This window comes from Amblyomma maculatum, unplaced genomic scaffold (assembly GCF_055883805.1).
Source record: "Amblyomma maculatum isolate TAMU_Amacu unplaced genomic scaffold, ASM5588380v1 scaffold_14, whole genome shotgun sequence".
Classification (NCBI taxonomy): domain Eukaryota; kingdom Metazoa; phylum Arthropoda; class Arachnida; order Ixodida; family Ixodidae; genus Amblyomma; species Amblyomma maculatum.
The window spans coordinates 505,174-531,259 of record NW_028146739.1 but is presented as its reverse complement, the minus strand read 5'-3'; the positions used below and the strand labels follow the sequence as shown (position 1 = coordinate 531,259).

The window sequence follows — 26,086 nt, the reverse complement described above, 5'->3', positions numbered from 1 at the left end:
TGCATTTATGGTTCCAAAAATGGCTGGGATCACACGTGTATGCTGCTATACGTACCTTAATTACTATTTCTCAATTTTTTGGAACACTGTCGTCTTGACAATGCTATTTTTTTAACTGCCGATTTTACTTACAATTACTGTGCCTAAAGGTTAAAGGTGTGGGAAAGGTTATACCAGAAACTGAAATACACATAAATTGAGCAAATGCAACAAATATTTCGGGGGCACTTCAGCACCGCTGTTAAGGAAAACATGCCACAGCATTTACGACTCCTGTATCCTCATCCCTGTACATTTAGTTGGCTACTTGTTGACTCACCAATCTTAGTTTGCACTTTTATCACACATACCAATTTGTAAAATTACTAATTACCACATTATGTAAATGAACTCCCAACTCACACATCTGACTTCGGATTCTGAAAGGCAATGAGTTTTTCTCATGTCAAAGGAGCTGCTTGGGTAGGCAGCTGGACCACACCATGGTCCTCACATCACACAGACCAATCCATCCGGTCATACTATCTGCCACTCATCCTTGTCGCTCGAATTGCCTTTTTTGGTAAATATGGCCTTTTAATGCAGTCACATTAAATTAGGCGAGGGCTTCAACTATTGTTACATGTAACGAATTACTGCACACGCCTTTTTTATGCCCTTTTAGTATGCTGCTTCACCATCCCAGTAGCATAAGAGGCACAGCAATAGTGTATTAAGCGGGTATCCAAGGTTAGATCTGATCTCATTGCTACAAGCATGTCACCTCGCTTTGAAGGGCCAAGAGTTCAATATTTTAGTAAAATGATTAGCACTGCCAAATGTTTGAGCATTACATGAGGTGACAGTATGGGTGTAAGCAAGCATTGCAATTAAGAAAGTTGCTGCTCATCTGCAAAATACTGAAATAAACCAATCTTATGCAATTCAACAAACACCACCCACTTTGCCATTTTATCATCAGTCCCTGTCTGCAGTTCGAAACATCTTCATTGGGCTTACCTCTAAAAATTGTCTACGAAATATATCTGTGAACTTTTCTTACTTCACTGGTTTTGCAGACTATTTCCAGTCTTAAAAGGAATAACAAATACATGTGGTTCTATGACACATACAGTAAATACTTACCTTTCTAGGTAGGCTACAAAAAGGGAAGTAATGCAGAAGGTAGGCAGTCTAAACATAAATGAGTGTGTCAACATGGTGTTTTGGCACTGGAGTGTTTATTACTCCAATCATGTGCGTTAATAATGAATGAAAAGGCACATAAGTAGGAATACTTTATTTTGACACAGAAGCTATGGCCAACGTGTGTGTGTTGCCATTACGCTCGTAAGTGAAGTGCAGACTTGTGAGTACACTGTTGAGCCAGTAGCACAGGGAGCAGTCAACTTGAGCCAGGGAATGCCATGCTTTGAAAGGTGGGCAGCTGTTGTGATCTCTCGACTAGTATCAGTCACGTGCAGGATCGGCTGTCACGGGGAAAAAAAACAAAAGAATGCAAGCTCAGAACAATAACAAAACACCCAGAGAAACTCAGAGATGTACCAAATTTAAATAAAAAGATAGCAGGACTGCAGCTAATGCAGCAGCTCATATATTCTAATAGTGGATTTGCATATGGTCACTACACCCTCAAAAAGGAAAGAAGCACAAATGCTGAATTCATGACTCGTCAAAGGAACCAGACAAGAAGAAAAGTGTGCACCCTGTAGCATAGCTCAAGAATGAGAAAAGCCAAAACAGAGAAAAGGTTACCCTAAGTAAGGCCAGTACTAGTGCTCTCTGCATGCGTGTGACAATGTATCACTGCAGTGCACATGCACAGCAGAAATGGACACCATGGGTGGTAAAGAACTTTATCAACACTGGCCGCAGACATCAGAACAGACAGCTGATTGTGCTTTGGTATAACGTAAGCGTGCGGGCTTTGGTAGGTTGTGAAGCATATAAATAAACATTGAGACATCTTGAAAACCATGTGTGCACATTTTCATTTGCTGCTGCATCCAAGAAGTTTCGCTTGCACTGTTCATTAGACGACATGCGTTGCTCTCGGATTGTAGCGTTTGTCGACTACACAGCATGATTCCAGAATTGCGACTGACTCAGCTGTGAACATTTCATTTTTCTAAACTTGCGAAATCCTTCCTATGGGCTGTGAAAAAGAATGAGGAACTGTTCCACCGAAATGTAGTTGCTCGCCCTCTATAATGCACATGATGGCAGCCATAAGTCATTTTGTGCCAAACAGTAATTTCTATACAAGTAACAAGAAGTTCACAAACTATGTGACAGGACCATAGCTATTTACTTTGAGGGTGGCCACAGCAAACGGGCAACAACCACAAGATGGGCAAATCCCTCACCGAACTACAGGACCACAACAGTTGCTACAATGCTAGCATTATAAAACCTCTGGCTGTCTGATATATGGTCCTCATCACAAATACACCAGTTCATGTTGTTAAGGAGGCTGTCCATGAGCATCATACTTCTCAAAGCAGCTAAAAAATATTGCAAACAGAGACCAACACTTGATTTTAAGTGCAATAGCAGCACTACTAACATTCAGTGTGTTAATGGAGTATAGACACCCTGAAACAGATGACAAAAATTCAATTATAAATTATTTAGCGGTTGAAGATAAAAACCAGGTGATGATCTGTACAGAGTAACGTTTTGCATGTCGTTAACGAGCAAAATGCGACCAAAATTAGGTGCATATGCTCCTGTAAGATGAAGTACTGCACTGGCCTAGCCCAAGCAGTGCGAGTACCTCCAGTCAAAACGCTTTCAAGTGCCATCATCCATGAGTTGGTCGCCCAATAGCAATCGGAATTTTCATAATGCAGCGTTCCTTATCTTCGGCCAGCATTTTTCACTCTTCCCAATGGATGCAACCCTCCCCAAAACTCCAAATTGAAGACATCAATTCAGTCATGCAGAACTGTCAATAATGACCTGAACCACAAACCAACTTGGAGAGGTGGAAGCAGGCTCGAGCACTTTGAAGCTAAAAAACGGGAGTTTTGAAGCACGTTTCTAAAGTGAAAAGATTTTATTAGCTCAATTTTTTATACCTGACATACCAAAATAACCTATTTGATTCCTTTTTATTCAAAGATCAATGCATTGCTGAAAATGCAAGACTAACAGCCAAAACAGGTATAGATGTTTAAAAACACAAATGACCTTAGCAACAATTTGGAACAAACTAGTAGAAAATGCAATGCTTGTTTCTATACTTGATGCCCGAACGATAAGTTTGATAAAAACATGACTCTTTTAGCTTGAGAAATGTGGACTATATCACTATGATGTGCTCAAGCACCACTAGACTAGTTTGGAGTTCACATCAATAAGCAGCACATTTCCACTCCCTATCTTGTGCATATATTTTTTTTATCCATGCCTGTTCTGATAAAATTTCCAAGGCACTGGTCAGTAATCCCTTCAGTGAGGATAGACTGCCCTCAAGGATAGCCCTTTCCACCTTCAGATGCCCTACTCCATGGCTTTCTGTCAGTGGCTTCTCATGTTTTCGCTTGAGTGGCACCGGAGCTTCCTTAATTTTAATATGTTAATGATAGGCCCTCCATGCCTGCCCAACACTTGTGACATTTCTAATGATTGACACCCTTATGGTGTCACACCCATAATACTGTATGTTTTTGTCTGACGTATGTTTGACAAGCTTATTATTAACAAAGAGGTTCAATGAAATAGATCTACGACTGCCAGAAACGAGGCTCATGCTGGTCTGGCTTATGAGATTTAATGTCCCAAAGCAACACAGGCTATGAGAGGCTCATGCTCTTCTATTTAGCAGAAAAGGAAACACATATAAAGGCCCTGTTACGACACAGGTATGCTAACGAACAGAATGAAATTGAGGAAAGCATATAATTAACTAATAAAAACAAAATCTGCATTGGTGATGAACGGTAATTAGCAGTGTATCTACTCTCAAATGAGAAATAACTCATTGCAAACTAGGAAAACAAAACAAAAACAAGAAACATGCCACTGTTGAGGTCCGAGACCTCCACATTATGCATCCCATGCTTTACAAACTAGCTACAATAATGGCTGTGCAATCTTTTACTGCTATTTATGTTGCATGTATCCCAACATAGACAGCGTTCACCAGTGCTAAACTAAACCACAGCAGCAGACGTGGGAATGCCCTGTAAATACAGCAACAAGGTTAACGACTGGGCGAGTTGGTAATCATTCATTTTAAGCCAGCCAAAAGACTAGTGACAGAGAAGCCAGCCTCATCTCGTTCGCTTCTATTCTCTGTCTCGTCTTTTGGCTGGTTTAAAATGAAATACAGCAAGTGCCAAGTAGAACATGATGTGGAGCACGGTGTCTGAAGGGTTGTGTAGGAACAAGCCGCGCCGGCGTGGCACGCCACTGCTCGTAGTGTGCCCAACCTCCGACAGGCAGTGAGACCCACGGATTCGGGCAGTACGGCCAGTGTGACTCTTTCGTCTTCCCATGATAACTCTAGACTTGCAAAATTCTGAAAACGAATGTATTAGTTTAGGCCGTTTACAGTCTCCAAACACACCACGAAATATGTCAGCTGTATTGCATTTCGCTTCTGCTTAAAGGGGGACATGGCTCTTAAAATTATTTTCCAATTTTTGACCAAATTTGATAAAACCTGGCATTCTGATTCAGTTTCTTGCACTGATTTCAAACATGCAACCATTTTTCCAACTGGCCAATTAGTTCAAGAGATAATGAAATTAATTGTTCATAATTTGCAGAAACAATGAAAAAATAACAGCACTACAAAAAATTCACATGGACACTTTGCTAAGTATTAGAAAGCATAATGAATACAATGTTAGGAGCATTTCTTTTTTTTTTTGACAAATATTAGCGATGTTATAGCAGTTCAAAGTTTTCAATTTTGCTCTAAATCAGACAGGAAGGCACTCACATTTGGAGCAGTGAATTTTAAACTGCTATAACATCGCTAATATTTGTTATACAAAAGTACACGTAACATTGTATTTGTTATGCTTTCTAGTACCTAGCAAAGTGTTCACGTGAATTTTTTGTAGTGCGGTTATTTTTTCATTGTTCCCGCAAATTATGAACAATTTCATTTTATCTTCTGAACTAATTGACCAATTGGAAACAATTATATATTTGAAATCAGTGCAAGAAACTAAATCAGAATACCAGGTTTTATCCAATTTGTTGAAAAACGTAGGAAAAATAGCTTTTATAGTCATGTCCCCTGTTAAGGATGGCGACAACGAGACAAACGCGAGAACTGCCGCTTTCAACTATTGTGACAAGAATTCCCCACCGGAAAGGAACGCGGGGTGTTTGGCCAGACGGCGACAGCAGCCCAAGTCGGGCCATCGGGAAACAAAAAGGTTCAAGTGAATCCCAGCGTCTTCCTGACTGGGTCAGTACCCTCAAGCCGGCCACGCGGTCATCCCCTTCGTCTGGCCGACAGCGCGCAACGGCCCTTGCGACGCAGACGGTGTGGCCCAGACCAAGTCCTCGCTAGCCATCTACACTACGCTTCTCCAATTCGTCTTGCCGACAGCGCGCAGTGGCGCGTTCGACATGGTTCGACGCGGGAGTGCCCCCGACAGTGGGACGCAGACGCCGATCGATGCAGGTGTGTGCCAGACTATGAGACGCCGGCAGTCAGTGAGCTCCTCGTGTGCTGCCCTTTACACTGCCACAGCGGCTTCCTCCTTCCCCACCAAGTCTAAACTTTCGAGGGGCCCCGGGAAAAAAAAAAAAAAAAAAAAAAAAAAAAAAAAAAAAAAAAGGAGAGAGAGAGAGAGAGAGTAATCGGATTTTTTGTGAGGAGGCTTTAATATTTAGACACCGCGTGCAGCAAAATATAACATTAAAACGCAAGGTAGCCAATTGCATGTGTATGTAGTCCTCACGCCATGCCAAAACGGCCGTTGGTTAAGCGTAGGTATCACCTCCGTCAAAGAAAGAGAAAACCAATATTCTTCCCAATTTAATGTATCTGTGAACTGGAGGCGACGGTGGTAAAAGAAAGACAAGAAGCTCAGGCGGCGTGCCCGCTCTGTGGTGTGCGAGAGGCGCTGTTATATCATAGCTATATTTATCGCACCGCCGCCAGGGCCGGCATGTGTTCTGGCTGCAATGCTCTTCGCTGATTCTGCATGTAGAAGGTCCCCCCCGCCTCCAATTTCCCCTTTCGAGAAAGATGGCGCCGTTGCGGCAGCAAGACTGTATCTGTGGCTGGCGTCCCGAGTGTTGAACAGCAACCTTGGAAAAGGCCAAACCTCATAAAGCGTTCAGACGTTGGCCCTTCCCAGTGGTTTGTATGAGGTTTCCAGTTCCTAGTCTCCAGTGGTATACAAAACTGATCATATGCGGAAACGCCTTATCGCAGACCAGACTGTCTGTGCTCGCTGATAGCTTAAACAGCCTTATCCAGCGCTACTCTAATTTATTAGGCGAATGCCACGCTGCACCACACTAGAGTAACCCGCACATGGCATTTTAAGCTTTAAAACATGCAAGAGCGGTGTCTGACTGCTGCTCTTCAGTCACAGAGGGGAGTAATTTCATATATTTGTTTGAATCGTTCAATGGGCCCGCGCACGTCTAATTGCTTACGACATTAATTGACTCATTTAAACATTGCTCATTCAAGATTTATCTTATTTCAACGTCAAGGAGATTTCTAAACTCTATCAAGCCTTTGCGGCTATTTCTGGCATGAGACGTTCCAATCAACAGCTAAAAATGAAAACCATACCTACGTTTGGTTTTGAATTTTCTCACAACGAAAAAAAAAAAAAAGTGTACATGACATCAAAAAAAGAGCTATGTCTGGAGTAATGGTCCCCAACCGGCTCAAGGTATGAGGATGCTGTAGCACAGGCGTTCGGATCACTTCAGCCACATGGGGTTCTTCAATGAAACTGTCATCTATAGCATATGCCTGCCATGCTTTCAGCTCCGACCGAAATGCTGTCTCCCAATTAGGATCAGACTAGGGTATCCCAGCTCAGTACTCGAGAGCTTTAATGACTAAGCCACCGCGGTGCCGTAAAAAGTAAATAAATAAGCTATGAAGACTAAACCTTTTTCTCGGAGCGTACCAGTTATTTCATCTGTTTCGTTGCTGCGACGCCGCGGATTTTTACTCTGACAAAGTGACTATAAATCGGACATCGGCTCTCTGTGTACAAGCCCGAATCCGGCACGGGCCCGCACGTTTAAGTCCACCCCGGGTCCAGCAAAAATGTTCACGAGTCGGCCCAGACGACCCGTGGGCTGAGCCGCACCCGGCTTTTGGGCCGGCCCATGCCCACGCAGTGTCGTGTGAAGCACGTGCTACCTTCACCTGACACTTCTACACAAGGTTTGACGATCTTCTATTTTTTCGGTTCCTGGGGCTGCCTTTCAGTGGGTCGCTTTCTACTTTTCGAAGTCTGAAAGGTAGGCAAGGCTGGCAGAGAATATCGTGGGGACCGCTTCCTTTGCTAGCAACGAGCAACGCTTTGTAGCACATGCCCATTTAACTCTGTCATCCATGTTTTGGACACAAACCTGGGCTTCCAATGCCCCTCACAAACAGTGACTGTATAGTAGCCGGTCCTACCTTGGTATGCCGGCCGCCATAGCTGAAGCTGTTCGACATCTTTTCGCACCGAAAAAAGCTGACATTTTTCATTGCAGAATACATAGCCTGTATCACAGTGGAGAACAATGCACGTTTTTTCCACATTACATTACAACTTAGAATATACCATGATCGAAGAAAGGCGTGGAGCGGGGGCGTCAGCGAACCCGGGGCCACCAACAGTCAACGCAGTCTCTTCGCAGCCTACAGAAATCAGCGCATCGGTATCACCACTTACTGCTTGGTGTGGAGCAGCCCGCTCACGCATTTCTATTCTAACACCATGATGCGGAGGTTGTGTGTCCGGGCCGACCAGTGGCATATGGTAGTTTTTTGCTTGACAATTACCTCAGACAAACTCATTATGAAATCCATTGATAGCCACGCCATTATGGGCATAGAGCAGCGGTCTCAAACTCATATTGCTACGTGGGCCGCATTGACAAAGCCTTTTCCCTCATGACCCAGGAGCCAGAAAACAAAACAACAGGAAACAAAGTACAATAAATAATGATAAAATGAACAAAAATAAGCAAAACTTCTTTTTTCCAGACCAAGCCCTTCCATTATTGCAAAAGAAAAGCAACGTGTGCTCCTTTCCGCTTGAATGCCGGACAAAAGCAGTTTCAGGATCACTCGGAGAGAGGTACTGAAATGACATACCTGTTAATAAATACCACACTTATAATCCTCAGCAAGAAAAAAAAAAAGCACACTTGGAAATAAAAGAAAAGGCAGGATGTCTGGCTCCTTGCTTTTGAAAGCATAGTGATGTCAAATGAAAGTTCATGCAGATTAAGTGGTCAACGCCTTATCAAAAATGAATGTGTACTAACTGGGTACTAAGTCTGAGCTTATTTTAGTTCGAAATTAGGGCTGGTGGTAATGCTTTCAAAACGCCGGCTAAAAATTGAGCTGGGCAGACTGCATCACGCAGCTTCGCTGGCCGTGCTCTAAGACCCCTGGCATAAAAGGATCATCTCTGATGAGCGGAAAGAGACTGCCCGGCACTGCTGCGCCAGAAGATGCAGGAGATGACAAAGCAAGTGAGTGCGAGGGCATGCTCACAATTCTTGCTGCTACAGTGAGCCTCATTTGCTAGGCTGCTTTGATTAATGTGAAGCAACCCTGCCACAATCGGCTGGTAGGCATATCGGTGCCCGGAGAAGCTGTCACTGTTTTTAGCTGCTCAACGGCCCCGATAGTAACCAAATAAATAAATAAATAAATAAAGTTCTTGCAGCAACTTTGTCACACGCACAAAAAAGCGACACAACCAATCTGTGTAGGAATACCATTCGTTAACGAAGGCAGCGTTGCTAGTTTCTCATAGCGAATTGAGAAGACAATATAGCGTGGTTTGATCTTCCATCTCGTGCAAACATTTGTTTGTTTTTTGGAGCTAGTCTGGTTTTCTTAGTCTGAATCAACTGTTACATTGCACACTGTTTGTGATGCATTAATTGCAGCTGAGAAAGAAAGGCTGCGAACTACAAGCTGGACACCGCAACTGCAGGAAGCTGCAGGGATGCTTGTTTATTCGAATCCTTCATACACTCTATGCAAACTGGTGACCTGTGCCATGTTCCCCATGTAAAAATTAAAACAAATGACCAGTCCCGGTGGCACAGCAATTATTTTGAAATTAAGTACAGGGCTCACCTTGTGGCGTTGGAGCATATGCTGCCTCCGCCTTTCATAGTCCCATTTGTTCAGCCTCAGCAACCAGCAAGCCCATGCTAGACTCCAAAACACATATCAGGAAGGTCCCTGCGTACAAATATTAGACGTCAGCTTATAAGCGATGTTTACACACACAAAAGAAATTAAGACAAGTACAAGGCGAAATCGCTTACCTCACCGTAATTAGAAAGTGGCCCTGCATACACTTGACAGTGCGCAGTCATAAAATGAGGTATGAAATCATTATTCTACACCGCGTCATTACAATGCGGGTCACACAAAGGGTCACGTCGCACAAATGGTTAGTACGTCGTGGTGCACCGAAACAAAAGCTTCCCACACACGCCTGTGTGATCCTCTCCTTTCCTGCTTGTACGCGTTGTTTTGTCATGTCCTAGTATCTCCTTAAGTCCCTCCATCAGCTCAAAGACGTTACAATCAATAAATATTCATCCAGACCGCTGAGGAAAGCTCACCCAAGTTTCCCGCCCTTTTTAGGCGCACGCAAGACTGGTAGTCAGGCGTGTTTTACATGACTGAGACTTTCGTGCGGTTCGCCTAATAAACGGTATTTAACCGCATGTTCCTTGGTGTAGAACTACGTTGAGCTTTCGATTGAAACTTTCTATAATACACCTTTGGGCCGTTCGGGCCCACTGCCGGCCAAGCAGGCTCAATGGTCGTCAACAGAACATTTGGGCGCAGAGAAGTTGAAAACTAAATGTAGAGTTCCAGACAGCGGGCAATGACTCAATACATGCATACTGAAATATCTAAAAAATAGAAAAAATTGCTTACGTACCGTACAACACGAGAGCGCACGGCTGGCACGGCGACGCAGCTCCCACGGCTCCGACGACCAGCCATTCTGCTACTAAAAACAACCACCTACCCACAAAACAATAGCCGGACGTGACGTTTTTCTTAAACCGGATAAGACGTCATGGGTTGCAGCAAGCATTTTGCTCCTGCAACCCGGTTGCAGAAAGCATTTTGCTGCTGCAACCGGGTCGCAGCAGACGGCGCCGTTCTATTAACGTTGGGCGGGGGCGCGTAAAAAATGAACTTGACGGGGGAGGCCGTATAGCGGACTGGTCCAAAAAAACGGTGCGCTGAAGGGGGTGTCGGTAGGTTGCTTCAAGCAGCGCGGGTCGCGCGCTCGCGTGCGCCCGCGAAAACGCTCTGCCCGTGGATTTTCTACCGCATCATCGTTCTGCCGCGGCGCGACCATGCGACCGGCTCGCGTCAGGAACAGTGTGATGGAAAGAAAAACCACAAACATAGCGCTCTCGAGGGCACAGGCGCTCGCGAGCAAGCGTACTCGACCGCAGCAAGAAATAGCACAGAGAACAGCAGATATTGTTTCTCCTTTTTATTAACTGCACGTGAAACAGAAAATGAAAAGATGCGACAAGGCATCCCTCACACACACGCACTTTACATAGCTAACAGTTTACAGTAGTGTTATGTGTTCTGCGCTAACACTGTAATCTTGCATGCTTGCTTTATCACTACAAAAGAACCCAGTTTGCCGGCACTGCTTCTGTCAGCATGTGTATAGTTGATATGAAATTAAATAAATGATGCACATATTCATTCTACGCATTCCGTACCATCAAAGCAATGTAGAAACATGAGCAAATACCTGCGTTCTAGTATACCTAGTGGTTAGTATTTGATGCAAGTAATCACATGTCACTGTGCTATACATAACCAAAATGCATGATTAAAAATTTACGCTACCCTTCCTGGAAGAACCACCTTCTTCGAAACGCACGTCTCTCCACAGTACGTGAAGGTAACAAGTTCGACAACACGAAACACAGCGGATATCGCCGACTGTAATGGCCAGCACAATCAGCAGACGAGATGGGTCCACGGAACTGGAGGTGCACGCAGAAAAGTCTCTCGTCTCACGAAGGGGCGAAGAGCCAGCAGGAATGAGATGCACAGAGTAAAAGAACCGCGACGAAAAATCGCGACTTTGGCCGATAAGCCAACACGCAGAGAATTAATTCACAGCGCTAGGCTACGCAGACGACCGACGCAGACGACGGTTCTAATTCAAAACGAGCGGAGTCGTAACGGTCGGCCGCGGAAAGTCAGGGGCACTTCCGTCCCGTCTAATTCTCCCAAGCGGGGGCGAAAGGAGGAAAGAAAAAGCTGAGAGGAGGACTTCTCTCTCGCGCCTAAATTTTCCCCTCGCACTGACGGCGCCGCCGACTGCGCTGCGTGGCTTGCTTCGTCGCGTGAACCGCTGCAACCGTTACGACTCCGCTCGTTTTGAATTAGAACTGTCGTCTACGTCGGTCGTCTGCGTAGCCTAGCGCTGTGAATTCTCTGCGTGTTGGCTTATCGGCCAAAGTCGCGATTTTTCGTCGCGGTTCTTTTACTCTGTGCATCTCATTCCTGCTGGCTCTTCGCCCCTTCGTGAGACGAGAGACTTGTCTGCGTGCACCTCTAGTTCCGTGGACCCATCTCGTCTGCTCATTGTGCTGGCCATTACAGTCGGCGATATCCGCTGTGTTTCGTGTTGTTGAACTTGTTACCTTCATGTACTGTGGAGAGACGTGCGTTTCGAAGAAGACGGTTCTTCCAGGAAGGGTAGTGTAAATTTTTAATCATGCATTTTGGTTATGTATAGCGCAGTGACATGTGATTACTTGCATCAAATACCAACCACTAGGTAACTAGAACGCAGGTATTTGCTCATGTTTCTACATTGCTTTGATGGTATGGAATGCGTAGAATGAATATGTGCATCATTTATTTAATTTCATATCAACTGTACACATGCTGACAGAAGCAGTGCCGGCAAACTGGGTTCTTTTGTAGTGATAAAGCAAGCATGCAAGATTACAATGTTAGCGCAGAACACATAACACTACTGTAAACTGTTAGCTATGTAAAGTGCGCGTGTGTGAGGGATACCTTGTCGCATCTTTTCATTTTCTGTTTCACGTGCAGCTAATAAAAAAGAGAAACGATATCTGCTGTTCTCTGTGCTATTTCTTGCTGCGGTCGGGTACGCTTGCTCGCGAGCGCCTGCGCCCTCGAGAGCGCTATGTTTGTGGTTTTTCTTTCCATCACACTGTTCCTGCCGCGAGCCGGTCGCATGGTCGCGCCGCGGCAGAACGATGATGCGGTAGAAAATCCACGGGCAGAGCGTTTTCCCGGGCGCGGGCGCACGCGAGCGCGCGACCCGCGCTGCTTGAAGCAGCCTACCGACACCCCCTTCAGCGCACCGTTTTTTTGGACCAGTCCGCTATACGGCCTCCCCCGTCAAGTCCATTTTTTACGCGCCCCCGCCCGCTATAATCCTATAATGGGGAGTTTGGCGCTAGCGTCTGTAATTCGTGGCCGCTGGGAGGTATAGGGAGTTTCACACCCCTGTAACGGTTGCAGCGGTTCACGCGAGGACGAAGCAAGCCACGCAGCGCAGCCGGCGGCGCCGTCAGTGCGAGGGGAAAATTTAGGCGCGAGGGAAAAGTCCTCCTCCCAGCTTTTTCTTTCCTCCTTTCGCCCCCGCTTGGGAGAATTAGACGGGACGGAAGTGCTCCTGACTTTCCGCGGCCTGCGTGTCACCAGCATGGGTCACCAGTCTCCGCCGCCAATTTTTTAGAGGTATCGAATTTGTTTTATGTGACTAGTCCTTTTAAAAACTTGCTTGTTATTTTATGTTAATTTTTTTGTGGGTTTCAGTCTTTAATCTTGATTTGAGTTTCTGAGACGAAGTAGCCAAGGCATGGCCAAGGAAGGGGCCTGCATGGGGCCAGTCTGTGTCATACAGGTAGCCGCAATAGTACGTAGACGTAGGAAGTTTAGGATGGATTTAAGCGAGTTTGTCTTGTGACAGCATTTAATATTCGCGTGTCTGGTTCTTGGATTAACCATGAGTGCCCGGAACCTAATGCGCTTACGTAATGCTTATTAGCGCACTTCAAGCCTTCGTCACACGGACCTGACGCAACAGAAAAAAAAAAAAAAAAAAAGAAAAAAAAGGTATGTCGTTCAATAAGAGTTCTTGTCGGGCTAGTTGGCTTGAATCTAGTAATGCCATGAAAGGTTATGCGCAAAAAAGGACAACACAAGAAACGACAAGACGAGCGCTGTAGCAGTGCCCCTGAGTGAGAGGTCGCGGAAAGTGCACCTCACCAGAAAATTCTCCGGCTTTCCCATTCACTTCTCGATTCACTCGTTGCTGTCTCATGGTGAAAAAATTCCCAGCACAAAAGAAACGTAGACACAAGCGCAAGGAACAAATAAGTGCTACTTTCCTGTCTTGTTTGTACGCTTGTCGAGCTCTTTTGTGCGATTTTCACCATTGCTTGAAACCAACTAGCCGAAATTGCAGTGTTTTTGCAGCGTTATTTCCTGTCGTTGGGATGGTAACACTTGTGACGTGCAAGTGTGCTGTTTACGGAACTGTTTAATCGGAGTGTAGAGCGAAATCGCAACTTGTGCCATTGACATGCAGTTAGATTGGTCCTTTTAGCGCTATGCACCAATCGAACCATCACCAACTCGCCCACGCTTCCACTCATGCAGTTAGACCCGCGGTAGCCTCTTTATGTACTACGCGGAATACCACAGAACATCTTGGCGCTGCTTAGATCATGACGGCTATCTTTGCTGCCGTGTTGTTGCCTGGCGTTGATGGACGGCTCATATTGACGGAGACACGAACAGAAACATAGAGGACAACACTTCGCTATCTTGCTAAGGAATTTATTCATATAGCATGTGCGTTTTTTTTTTTTTTGCTCCCTGTACGAGCATGAAGAAACACGATTTCAGTCTAAATGTTTCTTTGAGAGTGATGTTGGTACCAGAAAATCGACTGAGTAATAAAGGGTCTCAACGTCAAAGCCCGCCAGGTCAGTAAAAGGAAGTAGTGCCTTCATATCATCACAAACAAAGTCGAAAAAAAAAAAATCTGGCATTGAGCGGAAGTACTTGTTTCCACGGCACCTGATAAACTTGGCAAAACTGTGAGATATGACAGATCCTTTTGCCACTTAGAAATAAAGAGTGAGAAGAAACCTGTGTAGTGTGCAGTATTTGCGTGTTCCCACCTGTTGTCTTGTTTCAAGGTCAATATAGTTCAGACAGGGAGGTGTTTGAATGAGGTTCTCAGGGAACATAATAAAAACCTTGAGAACTGAAGGTTCGGTTTGGTTTATAGGGTTTTATGTCACAAAGTGACTCAGGCTATGAGAGGTGTTTTACTGATTGTCTCCGAAAATGTGCTACCTGGAGTTCTTTAACAAAGAGGCGTTCGTCAGCGCGCACGTTAGAGATCCCCAGGTGGTCGAAATTACTCCGTAGCCCTCAACTACAGCTCCTCTTTCTCTCTTTCCACTTACACTCCCACCTTCCTCCCTTCCTTTACAGTGCAGTTCAGGTGTCCACAGAAACAAGTGTGATAGATATTGCGCCTTTCCCTTTCTGTGAACCAATTAGTATTATTATTATTCTTTAACATGCAGTGGTTGCCATGCAGTACACAGTGCCTTGTTTTTCTTATACATGCAAAAGCTGCCGCTGTGACCAACAAAGGCAGCCTTGCCGAATGCTGGAGTGCAAGATGGATTTCACATAGTTTTAAGGAATGTAAAATTGTCAGCGGAAATAAAGGATAACTTATATGTGAAATCATAGAAACAAGAAAAATAAAAATTGGAAAGATGAATGCATAGGTATCCACCTATATCGCTCTCAAAGAAAGAAGTTGCTTTTATAGAATATGGACATAAAAGCTAAGCTTCGGGATCTGTAGTGCCTTGAAGTGCGATAACCTGCTGGAATCATGCTCTTTCATTCTTTTACAATGTATAAAAACCAGTACTTGTAATGAAAAAATTCTTAAAAGTTATCATATGTGCAGTTAGTTTCTTGTCTTAAAGTCTGGATTAAATAATTTTTCTTTTTTAATTTCTAGAATATTTCTGATGATCGACCGGCCTTTCTTCAAATACATTGTGGTCCTCTGTTAAATGGTACATCCCGCTGCGTGGCCACAGCGCTGTGTGGAGCACCCTTTTAATAACTGGCTAGAATAAAGATCTCCTCTATTTGCCTTGCACTGGCTACACTAGTTATGAAAAGTGCTGCAGTGGTGCCAGGCGTGTAGTGCCAGCGTGCGACGGCAGCTGCCAAAACGAGTACGCAGGTGTAGGACTCTGCAACCCAGCAGACGCGCTCAGTATACATGGCATGCTATAACATGATCACGTCCAATTTCCAAGCCAGCTGCCGTAGACCTACTGTGCTCGGAATGTGATGGTGACTATGGCGACAGTGACTTTGACTGCGACCAGTGTACGCGCGGCTGCATGATCATTATATCGGTCTGCAAAGATGCCATTCGTGTGCCTGGGTACGAGAGAATTAACGTTGTAAGCAGTTGCCACGAGTATTAGTTCAAATAAGACTGCCTAACGAGACGCTTTGCTGGTTCAGCGGTATAAATCTAAGGTTCCGGTCTTCTGACCAAAAGCACTGCTGCTGAAAAGCACATGTGCTTCGTTGCGCGGTGTCTTTGTACTCCATGGACAGTTGGCACGGCAGAAATAGCTTTATTGATCGCAACTGATTTTTGTTCGCAGCTGTCCATATTCTTAGGTCAAGACCAGTATCACACAACACAACACAATAAAAAAAAAAAAAAAAAAAAACCACTACATAGGGCAACGCGCTAAAAGGTGCTGCATAGTTTCCACATACCGCTACATATGTGACCACAACCACTTCTGATTCTTGGTCACCAACAAGATGTTAATCACTAGCATGCAGCCCAACTACCTTGTATACGCAACCATTCGCGGATCCGTTAGCAACGAACCATCTGTCGTCGGCTCTTGGCCACCCTTCTTCACCGCAGCTTCATTCATAAACACGTTTTATTCACTGACGTGCCTATCTTCTGACCACCGGTGACTGAGCGTTACCACTATCGATGTACTGCCCTCTTGTTTCCTTTGCAATATATCTCTGTTTTTCAAAATAATCTTCAGTCAGCGCCTGTGTATGTCTTTCCTCGTTTCCTTATGCCCTATCCTTTGCGCTGTTTCATCCACAACTTCTTGCATAGTGTTAAAAGCATGATGCTGATTACATTAGGGCTAATTTGTAGTTGACGTTATTGAATTTTGGCTGGTTTTGAAACAGTGTGGAGAAAGAACTTACTAATCGATCACATCGAACAGCACGGAAAAAAATGGGTACTGAAGAAAGCATGACACAGGACAATCACTGTCTTGCGTCGTCTTTTCTTCCCGTGTTTTCTCACGTGGTTCGATACGATGGATCGCTACCTCGCTCTACTTTAGTAAATCTAGATCTCTTCCTTTTCTCCTTTTCCACATTGTTTCAAGGAAGAAGTTACTTGTCAAGAGCTTGTAACGTTATCAGATAGGAAGCGTGCACAGGGGGTCAGAGGAATAACTTGAGTTACTGCCATTCTAGTTGAAATCAAGAAGAAGAAATGGGCATGGGTAGGACATGTAGCGCGAAGAGAGGATAACTGGTGGTCTCTAAGAATAATCAATTAGATTCCAAGAAAAAAAAAAGCGTACCGGAAGGCGGCAAGGAATTTGGTTGGTAGATGAGCCTAAGAAGTTTGCAGGGATCAAGTGGATGCTCCTAGCACAGGACTAGGTTAATTGGAAAAAAATTGGGCAGGCCTTCGCCCTGCAGGTGGTATAGTACGGCTAGTGATAATGAATCTAGAGCTACAAATTTTATCTGAAATAAAGAATAGGACCTGCATAATACAGAGAAAAAGTTTGTTCCACCACCTCATTGCACGGTGCGGAAATATAAGGCTGAATATTGACTTTTTTCAAGACATGCCACTCAGCTTTGTCGCTATAATTTTAAACACTATATTGCTGCATTTTTTCAATCCCTAACAATTATGAAGTATTGAGCATCTTTGAGGGAGATTTTAATAAAAGTTGAAGGCTCAGAGTTGTCCCTTCTGTGTTTAGTAGAGTGCATATTTTTTCAGCGCAAAATTAGACAGGACCAAAAGAGGAGACAGACAAGGAATGAACGCTGAACGCTGTCTCCTCTTTTGGTCCTGTCTTTAATTTTGCACTGAAAAAGTATGCACTCTACTTATCAAGACCAACTAGCCCATCTTTCTACGTTAACCTTATTTGGTGTTTTTGAATTTCTGCCGATTTTGAAGCAGTTCGGAGAAAAAGTCTATTTGTCTACAGATACCATTTTTGCTTGAAATAGCGACCATAACCTGCATAATACAGTAAAAAGCTTGGCAACACCTTATTACATTGTGCGTTACTCCTGGAGCAACCCCTCCCCCCCACCCCCCCCCCCCCTCTGTCTCATAGCCTGAGTTGCTTTCGGTAGTTAAACGCCAGGAGCTAACCTGAAAAAACTGTGGTGACGAAAAAAACTTTTTATAGCCTTTTTAAAAGTAAAAGTTTCATAGATTTATTCAGATAGAAAATAATATACGACACAATTTCAGTGTGCAAGTAGCAACCTGTTGTGATATACAATCTTTTTCCGATAAAACTACAGCATACCTTACAAAACTAAGATTCTTTTGTTTTGACTCATTTGCTTATCACATATAAAGTTTCATTGCAAACAAAATATTCGATTACAGTTATCTGAGCACATAGAAAGGAAACCAGCAAAAATAGACGCAGGCACATCCTCGACACTGCTGGACTTACAGCTGATTTATTCTGACGAAGGAAAGTACATTTTAAAAGAATTCCCTGCCCACACACCCTACAGACCATGCCAAAAACTTGGACTTCCTTTTGGTGATAATTACAGATAGATCCCTGACGCAATTCTGCTTATTTTTTTTTGATCATGAATGCTCATAGCATTTAGATTTCCACCGACCGATAACAGTGGGAAATAAAGGGGAATATTTGTCCTTGACATGTAAGGCTTCCTGTGCCCGGTGCGCGCATTTAAGCACCTTCCGATCTGGCCAATATAGACCTTTCTGCATGACAATTGGATTGAATAAACCACGTGTACTGCTCTTGTAGTGAACATAGTCTGGTGTTTGGTTTAAAAAAAACCAGTTTTCTGCTGGTTACCAGAGATTTAGGCACACAAACCTGACAGTTTGCATGGAGCATAAAATACCACAGTGACACCAAACTTCTGAGCCACTTTTTCAGCCCATGTGAAGTCTTGTGGAAGTAAGGGACGACACCTGTCTTTCTTATTTCTGCTTCTACTGGACTTGCAGCTTTTGAAGATAACTACAGTTTTTTCCCCCACTGCCAGCAAAACTGAGAGTGGATACCCAGAACATCTTAGTCGTTCAACCTGCTCTGCCACACTTTGCTGCATCACATGAGGGCAACTCTTAGGCATTCAAGTAGAACGAGAGGAAGAAGATGGTTTACACGGTATGAAGGAGCACTGAACAAGGGTAAATGGGGTACGCCTCAGTTCGCACGTCGAGCCAACGTTTCGACAATTGGACTTGTCTTCGTCTAGGCAAAGCGATCATCACTGGCAGGGGTTTTAAAACGCTTTTGCTTCCAAAGAAGAAAAGCTGGGGAGGGGAAAGTGGGTGAGAAGAAAGTAGGTGTGAAGGAGTGGGGAGGGGAGGATGGGTGAGAAGAAAGTAGGTCATTGAGTGAACAAAAAAAACAAATATCTTCAGTATGTATTTCTTGGCCTTGAACCAGGGATCCTGTGGCCTGCAAAAGCAGTAAAAACTACAGTACAAGAAACACAAGTTTGCAATGCTGTGCTTCACTAACTTAGAATGGGCCGATTCGTTTCGCAAAAGCGCCTTTTTAGATCTGGGCGCATATTTCGAGCACACGTGTTGGCTTGGTAAAAAAGACAATTCTAAATCAAGGAACTAATGGTCTTAGGTCGTAGCGCTCTTCTTTACCTGCACACAGTCTCGCATATTTTGAAGAAAGTTGCGAACAGGTTTGGGATGCCACTTGTTTTTTCGGCTCTGGTAAATAGATAGATTTATTTGAGGGTGCATCAACAGCCAAATGGCCTAAACGAGTGCACATTAGGTCAGATATATCACAAAGCAAATCAAAAGCATCTAAAACAAGACACGAGAACAGCAGTTAGCCACTTATGTCTATGTCAAGAAATCTTGCGTTATACAAGATTTGTAACTGAGTCATCGGATAAACGGCATGCAAATCAGCATAGTAAAAAGTGTTGAAAAGATTTTGAGGCCTTTGCATGCGGCACATGAAATTTCAGCGACATCAGTAAGGCCCCGCGGTCAATGGAGCCGCGCATGACTTTTTTCAGAAACTGGCAAAATATCTCCGGTAAGGAGTCCACTAAAGCTGGATGCTGGGAAAACTCATGCAAAGCCAGTCATATGAAATTCCACTATGTCGGCCAATGTGTCGATTGAAAGAAATTTAGAGAATGACGATGTGAGCTTGTGACTACTACGCGTGAATTACTGGAGGGGCACTTGTGAATAGGACCTTTTCTCTGCCACAGGATGACCATGGCATGTGCCCTTCCTTTCTTCTTTCCTGTGCGCGCTTCCACGACGGACCCTTTGTATTTCCCATGCGTTGGCCAAATAAAATCAGTCATGAGTGCAGCAATTGTTTTTTCTTTCTTTGTGTTCATTTTTTTTTTTGCTCTGCAGTTCTGTGGAAGTAATCAACTTGCCCAAAAGCTCGTTTTACTTAAACTCTTCACTTGAAAGAGTCCGAACTGTTTTTCATCAGGTTGATGAAGATGCCAACTGCTGCCAAGAGTCTTCACCTCGCCAACTCCTTTGAGGAGCTGATGAAACGCGTGGATGCGGACACCAAAAGTCTCAAGGACAAGTACTTCAAAGGGAAGCACCTCAGGATGTAAGTTTGAACTGCTAGGTGCGGTCACTTCCGGCTAAATTATTTAGCTTCTTAAGCTGTGAGCTTCCTCAGTGGAAGAGCCAAGTATTGGTAATGTCTTCCAAGATGAATTCCCACAATCCGCTTTGTATAATTATATAATCTAACCCAATTTAACAAAGCAGAGTAAAAGAAAAGTAAATTCCTGCAGACCTCAAAGAAACTAACAGAAGCCAATTGTCTGCGGGGATCAATCAGATATTCCCCTTGACAGTTTATCCTATTTGCACTTGTGAAACTTCGTTTCGGAGGAGGACGAATACATATTTTCAGTGCAAGAAACACAGGACAAAGAAAGGAGGCAAGCTCAGAACGAACTCTGGTTTATGGCAAGAACATCATATATGTACAAGAAGACTTTGATAGCACCATCACACAAGTGCATGCCCCATACAATTGTGTTCTCTACTGCAATGCCAGAATTACCAGAGTGCATGTTTCCCAGTGCTCAGATATCGCAACTCTTTGAAGTAGTTGGTATCGCAGAAACATGGCTGCATGATGACATATTAGACTCAGAATTCACACCTACTGGCTACTTGCTGTTCGCAATGACCGACGTCGCACTAAAGGTGGTGGCATTGCATTGCTTTTTCGGTCTGACCTCAAGTATTTCAGTGTTGTCACCCCCAGGTGACATAGAATCAATCTGGTGTAAACTTTACCTTGACCAAAACACATGTCGTGATTGGTGTCTCCTATTGCCCGCCAAGTTCTTCTGTAGATGAACTTGAATCTCTTAGTCGGTACATTAACGAGCAGCAACTCAATGTGGGTAACCTTATCTGCATGGATGATTTTAACGCCCCCGGCATTAATTGACCTACCTTAACGCTTTTGAAAGAAACTTCCATAAGTAGGGAACTACTTTCCTCTTCACTTTCATTTGACCTTGTCCAGATTACCAATAAACCCACAAGACGCGACACTCTCCTCGATTTGGTTTTCGTTAGCTCTAACATAACATCATTGAGGGAATCTCCGATCATAGGGCCGTTCTTGTCTCCTTAAGCTTTTCGATTGCTAAACAGAATTTTGTTTTTTCCACGTTTCCTAACTTCAATAAAGCTGATGACATTTCAATAACGGACACCTTGGCTGATGGATTTGAAGAATTTATAGTACTAAGTTCTACATGTCAACACATTGGTGAGCTATTTCGAATCTTTTGTTAAAAGTATACAATGCTTTATCCCTCTCAAAATCAAGAAGAAAAATATAAAAATTCCCTGGATGACGCGAGATATATTGCATCTTACGCGCCGTGTACACAGACTTAGGCGTACGAAGCGTTCAAACAATCAGGCAGCCTTGACACGTTTTATCAAAGCCAAGCACGAGCTTCGATCGAAAATTAACTGCACTAAGGATTTTGTCTTACGAGTGCAGCTACAGGGTGTGCTAAAGAATAACCCACGTAAGTTTTTTTCATCTGTCTTACCACGTGATGCTACAACTACTATGACGCTGAATCTACAAATGACCCATGAATTATAAATAGCACTTCCAGTCCGTGTTTTCTTGTGACGTCATCCATCCGGACACCACTCCTCGTAGTGCCGTGCCAATCAAGGATATTACTATTGAAGTAATACACTCTGAAGGGCTAGTTGGTTCATATTAATTGAACGAGTAAAACTGCGCGAAAAAGACTGGACGCAAGAAACACACAGGCACAAACAAGGCGCAGACTTCCAGCTAGTTTTATTCACGAAATAGCTGGCTTATATAGCCTCTCAACAAAACAAAAGCACTATCGAGAAGAACGCTCGACAGTTACAGCAGCACATTATAGCAGAATCAAAGCGACAGTGGAATACGAACATGCCCTTCCAGATACTCTATCTCCTGTCTTGATTGTGATACTGACTGTGAACTGATGCAGTCGTCACCTTTTTTGGCGATTAGGAAGGCCTCGATGACCTCCCTTTCAGTTTTGTCCCTTGCCCTACCGAGGAAGGTGGTTCTATCCAGACATGGGTCACATCCGCAGCTCTTGCAATTGCAGAGGTAAATTGCTACTTGTGCCGGTGCGCATAGACCTATTGTGTTCAAGGGCCCGCTCATTGAAGCACCGGCCTGTTTGGCCGATGTATCGCAAGATAGAGGTATCTGGTAGATAACCCTGGAGGCACACCTGGTGAACTTGGTCTGATGGTTTATCCTGCACGTGCTGTGCTCCGTGTCTCTTCGTTCCTTTTCTCTCGAAAGCAATGGACAAACTTTTTTCAGCTTTACAGGTGCCGAAAATACAACACGGATCCCGTATCTGCCTGCAACCTTTTTGATATTATGAGATAGGCAGTGATAATAAGGAATGACAACTGTAGGAATCCTGTCTTTGCATCGTTCTTTCCTTTCAGTGTTTTTTAACTTCTGAAGAAGGCCTTCACATGAACTAAGAATTAAGTGCTGAGGGTAGCCCGAGGATTCGAGCTGCTGGAGTCGATTCCGGAAACTTGATGAAACGAACTGAGCACATGACTTCTGAAGGGCGGAGAGACAACTGTTCCTGATGATGCTGCGTTTCACTAGTTTTGAATGAGCACTCGAAAAGGCAAAAGGCCTTTGTTAGCGCGAGGACAATAAGACCAGCAAACCTGAGCTTCGGAGAACTACAATTTAAGGTCAAGAAATTGGATCATGTTGTCTCTTGTCAATTCATGAGTGAAGTGTAAGCCTTGCCCTTCGGAGGAGAAGGAATGAAGAATGTTAGCGACTACACAGTCGAGGTCAAGGTTAGAAGGGGAATCTAGGATCACAGGATAGTCGTCAACATAACGAAATACGCGTAACACCGGATGCTTTAAAAGCTCTTGCTCCAGGCGCCTGTCAAAAGATGCCATAAAAATATCGCACAAAACAGGAGCAATGGATGACCTAATACAAATGCCAGATTTCTCAAAATAATAATGACCATCGTAAAGGCTAGCAGTAGAGCTGAGGTAAAAGTGAATAAGTTCTAGAAACTGGTCAGTGCTAATTCCGGCAGTGTTCTGGAAATCTATTTCACCATGTTCGTCAATTCTGTCCCTGATTGCTTTAAACGGGCCGTCATGAGGGACGGAGTAGAATAAGTCCTCTACATCAATTGAAAAGGCCGTAGAAGGTGTTGGGATTCCTTTTTTCAGAACTGCCACCAGGTCCTTGTAGCTGTGGATGAGGAAAGGATCACACCCTACAAGCTTGTCGAGATGTTTCTGCAGGAAGGAACCCAGAGCATGTTGCTAGCTTCCTCTCTCCGATATAATGGCGCGAAGAGGGCAATCCTTCTTGTGTGCCTTGTCGTTTCAAAAGCTGAGTGGCTCTTTGGAAATATTTTTTACCGGCGTTCTTAGTTTGTATCCTTTAACAGAGCTAATTCCATGTTAACAGGAGTGCCCTTAGGAGTTCCGCAGGGTTCTGTGTTGGGTCCATTGCTTTTCTTGATTTTTATAAACGACTTGCCTTGTAACATCACCTTTAACATAGTATGCTGACGACTGCGTGTTATATAAAAAAATTTCCTGCTTTCAAGACCACTTACAACTTCAAAAATGGTTTTCTGAATTTAGTTCTTGGTGTGCTACATGGCAAATGACGATTAATGTCCATAAAACAGTTATGACTTTTACTAATAAAACGGCACCTTCTATATTTACTTACAAAATTTACAGTAACTCCATCCAGAGTGTCCTTGAGTACAAATATTTTGGTCTCGTCTTCACACCTACCATGTCATGGTCCAAACACATAGATTTAATAACCTCAGAAGTTAGGATACCTGCATCGCACCATAACGGCAGCTTCTAGGGATACGAAACTATTATTATATAAATCTCTAACCTGTCCGCTACTTGAATATGCTTCTCCTGTATGGAACCCGCATAAACAGCATGAAATTAACCAAATCAAGGTAGTCCAGAAGAAGGCCATTCGTTTCATAAGTCACAGGTTTGACAGGGATTTTTTACCTTCAACAGCACTTTCATCACTAGCCTTGTAACTACTCTCAGCTCGCCAGCGGACTGATTCTTTAAAGTTTTTTCATTCCATTGTTAACTTCTCTTGCCGGGCCACTTCAAATGATTACCTAACTCCTGCGATACCATCTAAAACGAGAAATCACCACAGCCTAAACATAAAGGCTTATTTTGCCCGCACAGGCACTTTTAAATACAGTTTCTTTCTGCGTTTAATCGAATGGTGGAATTCTTTGCCTGGTCATACTCGTTCTCTTCTTTTAAACTTAGCCCAATAGGGCTGCAGTATGTCATTATCATCATCATCAGCCCGACTATACCCACTGCAGGGCGAAGGCCTCTCCCATATTTCTCCAATTAACTTGGTTCTGTGCTAGCTGCATCCACTGTAGTATGTACAAATAAATAAGAATACAGAGGCAGTGCTGATGCAATTATCACCTTTGTTGTATATTTGAAGGGCCTCAAGAACTTGTGCATTATTCTGCAGCTTGAAGTAGCACAGCATACGTGTGCTGCTCAATGCTGGAGTGCACATTGGTCTGGTAGGGCTAGGGCACCGGCCGCAATGTTCTGCCAGGTGGTCACTCTTTACAAGGGACTCAACTGCTCTGCGATGCTCTGATTGTTGATGCTCCTGCCCATCCGTCCCAAGGTAGCATGACAGAGGGAGCTTATACATATCTCCCATTCCACTGAGGACGAAGCAGGTCTCGTGCTTCTTCGTGTAAGTATCGCTGCCGCTCTTTTGGCCATTTACTTTAGGGCAGAGAACACAACATGTAAACCGCACTTTCCTGCAATTTTCTTTAGGCGGTGAGAGAACCCATGGATGTAGGAAACGGCAACAGGCTTTGTTTTCTGGCTTTTGGTTTTCTGAGGCCGCTCTCATTCCCCACTGTCCACGTTTTGCTGCTACTGATGCCAGAACTTTGTTTGGGTAGCCTTTCAAGCACTCGAGCTGGCACTGCACACTGGTGGCCGTAGGGTGAGAACATGATTTTGCGAGCAGCACAGAGGCAGTTGACTGCGATTCCTCTTTTTACTCGCTTCGAGTCTCAAAACGTCTTTTTTTGGGCCGCAGGCAATAGCTTCAACAAACATGCGCCTCCCGGAATAGCGAACACACATCCAGAAACTGGACGCTGTTGTCTTTTAGCGTCTAAAAGGTGAAACGGAGCCTTTCGAACGTCGCATAAATACCACATCTTCCTTATCTTGAAACGAGTCTGACCTTACAACCACGAGGTAGTCATCATCAGCCAGGTTATACTCGTTGCAGGGCGAAGGCCTCTCGCATATTCCTACAATTAACCCGGTCCTGTGCTAGCAGCATCCACTTGATCCCTGCGAACTTCTTAACCTCATCCACCCACCTAAATTTCTGCTGCCCCTGCTACGCTTTCCTTCCCTTGCTTTCCTTTTTGCACTACATGTCCTGCTTCTTCTTGATTTCCACCAGTTATTTCTCTGACCCATTCTGCACGCTTCCTTGTTCTATAGCCCTCTGCGTTGTCCTCAGCTTAAGCAGAACCCTTTTCGTTAACCTCGATTTCAGCCCATAGGTGAGTACAGGTATGATGCAACTGTTGTGTACTTTCTTCTTGAGCGATACCGGTAAGCTGCTAGTCATAATCTGCAAGTACTTGCCAAATGTGCACCATCCCAATCTTATTCTCCTTGTTATTTTCCTTTTCTGATCCGGGTCTACGGTTATTACCTGTCCTATGTATACATAGGACAGGTAGTAACCGCATATGTGTTATGTGTTTTGTCTGCTCTTCTGTCCCGTCTTAGTAGCGCTGTTTCTTTCCATTCGTGGTCATGTACCAACCAGCCTGTATTCGCCCTCTTCAGGTATGTAGACACATTCGCCTACCACTTCCAGTGCTTCACTACCT

At 44.1% G+C, this 26,086-nt stretch overlaps 1 protein-coding gene and 1 long non-coding RNA gene across 6 annotated transcripts in view; one reads left to right on the top strand and one right to left on the bottom strand.

Moving 5' to 3' along the window:
- Positions 1-1,264: 1,264 nt before the first annotated feature.
- On the bottom strand, positions 1,265-10,288 carry LOC146172064 (uncharacterized). Its single transcript, XR_014702628.1, has 3 exons — positions 10,131-10,288; positions 9,308-9,415; positions 1,265-1,469 (listed from the first exon to the last, which is right to left on the bottom strand). It is a non-coding gene; the product is annotated as an uncharacterized LOC146172064 (long non-coding RNA).
- A 2,507-nt stretch (positions 10,289-12,795) lies between these two features.
- The window catches only part of LOC146172058 (ubiquitin carboxyl-terminal hydrolase 8-like), a 469,773-nt gene continuing 456,482 nt past the window's right edge, over positions 12,796-26,086 (top strand). For 2 of the 5 annotated variants that reach the window (XM_084586094.1, XM_084586091.1), the window contains exons 1-2: positions 13,073-13,330; positions 20,056-20,184. Coding sequence is in view for 4 of the 5 variants with exons in the window: in XM_084586091.1 (XP_084442217.1) it covers positions 20,060-20,184 (125 nt within the window). In the remaining variant the exon portion in view is untranslated. Of the gene's footprint in view, positions 12,953-13,072; positions 13,331-20,055; positions 20,185-26,086 lie in introns of those variants that run through there. The other 3 variants (XM_084586093.1, XM_084586095.1, XM_084586092.1) reach the window with 2 other exon arrangements.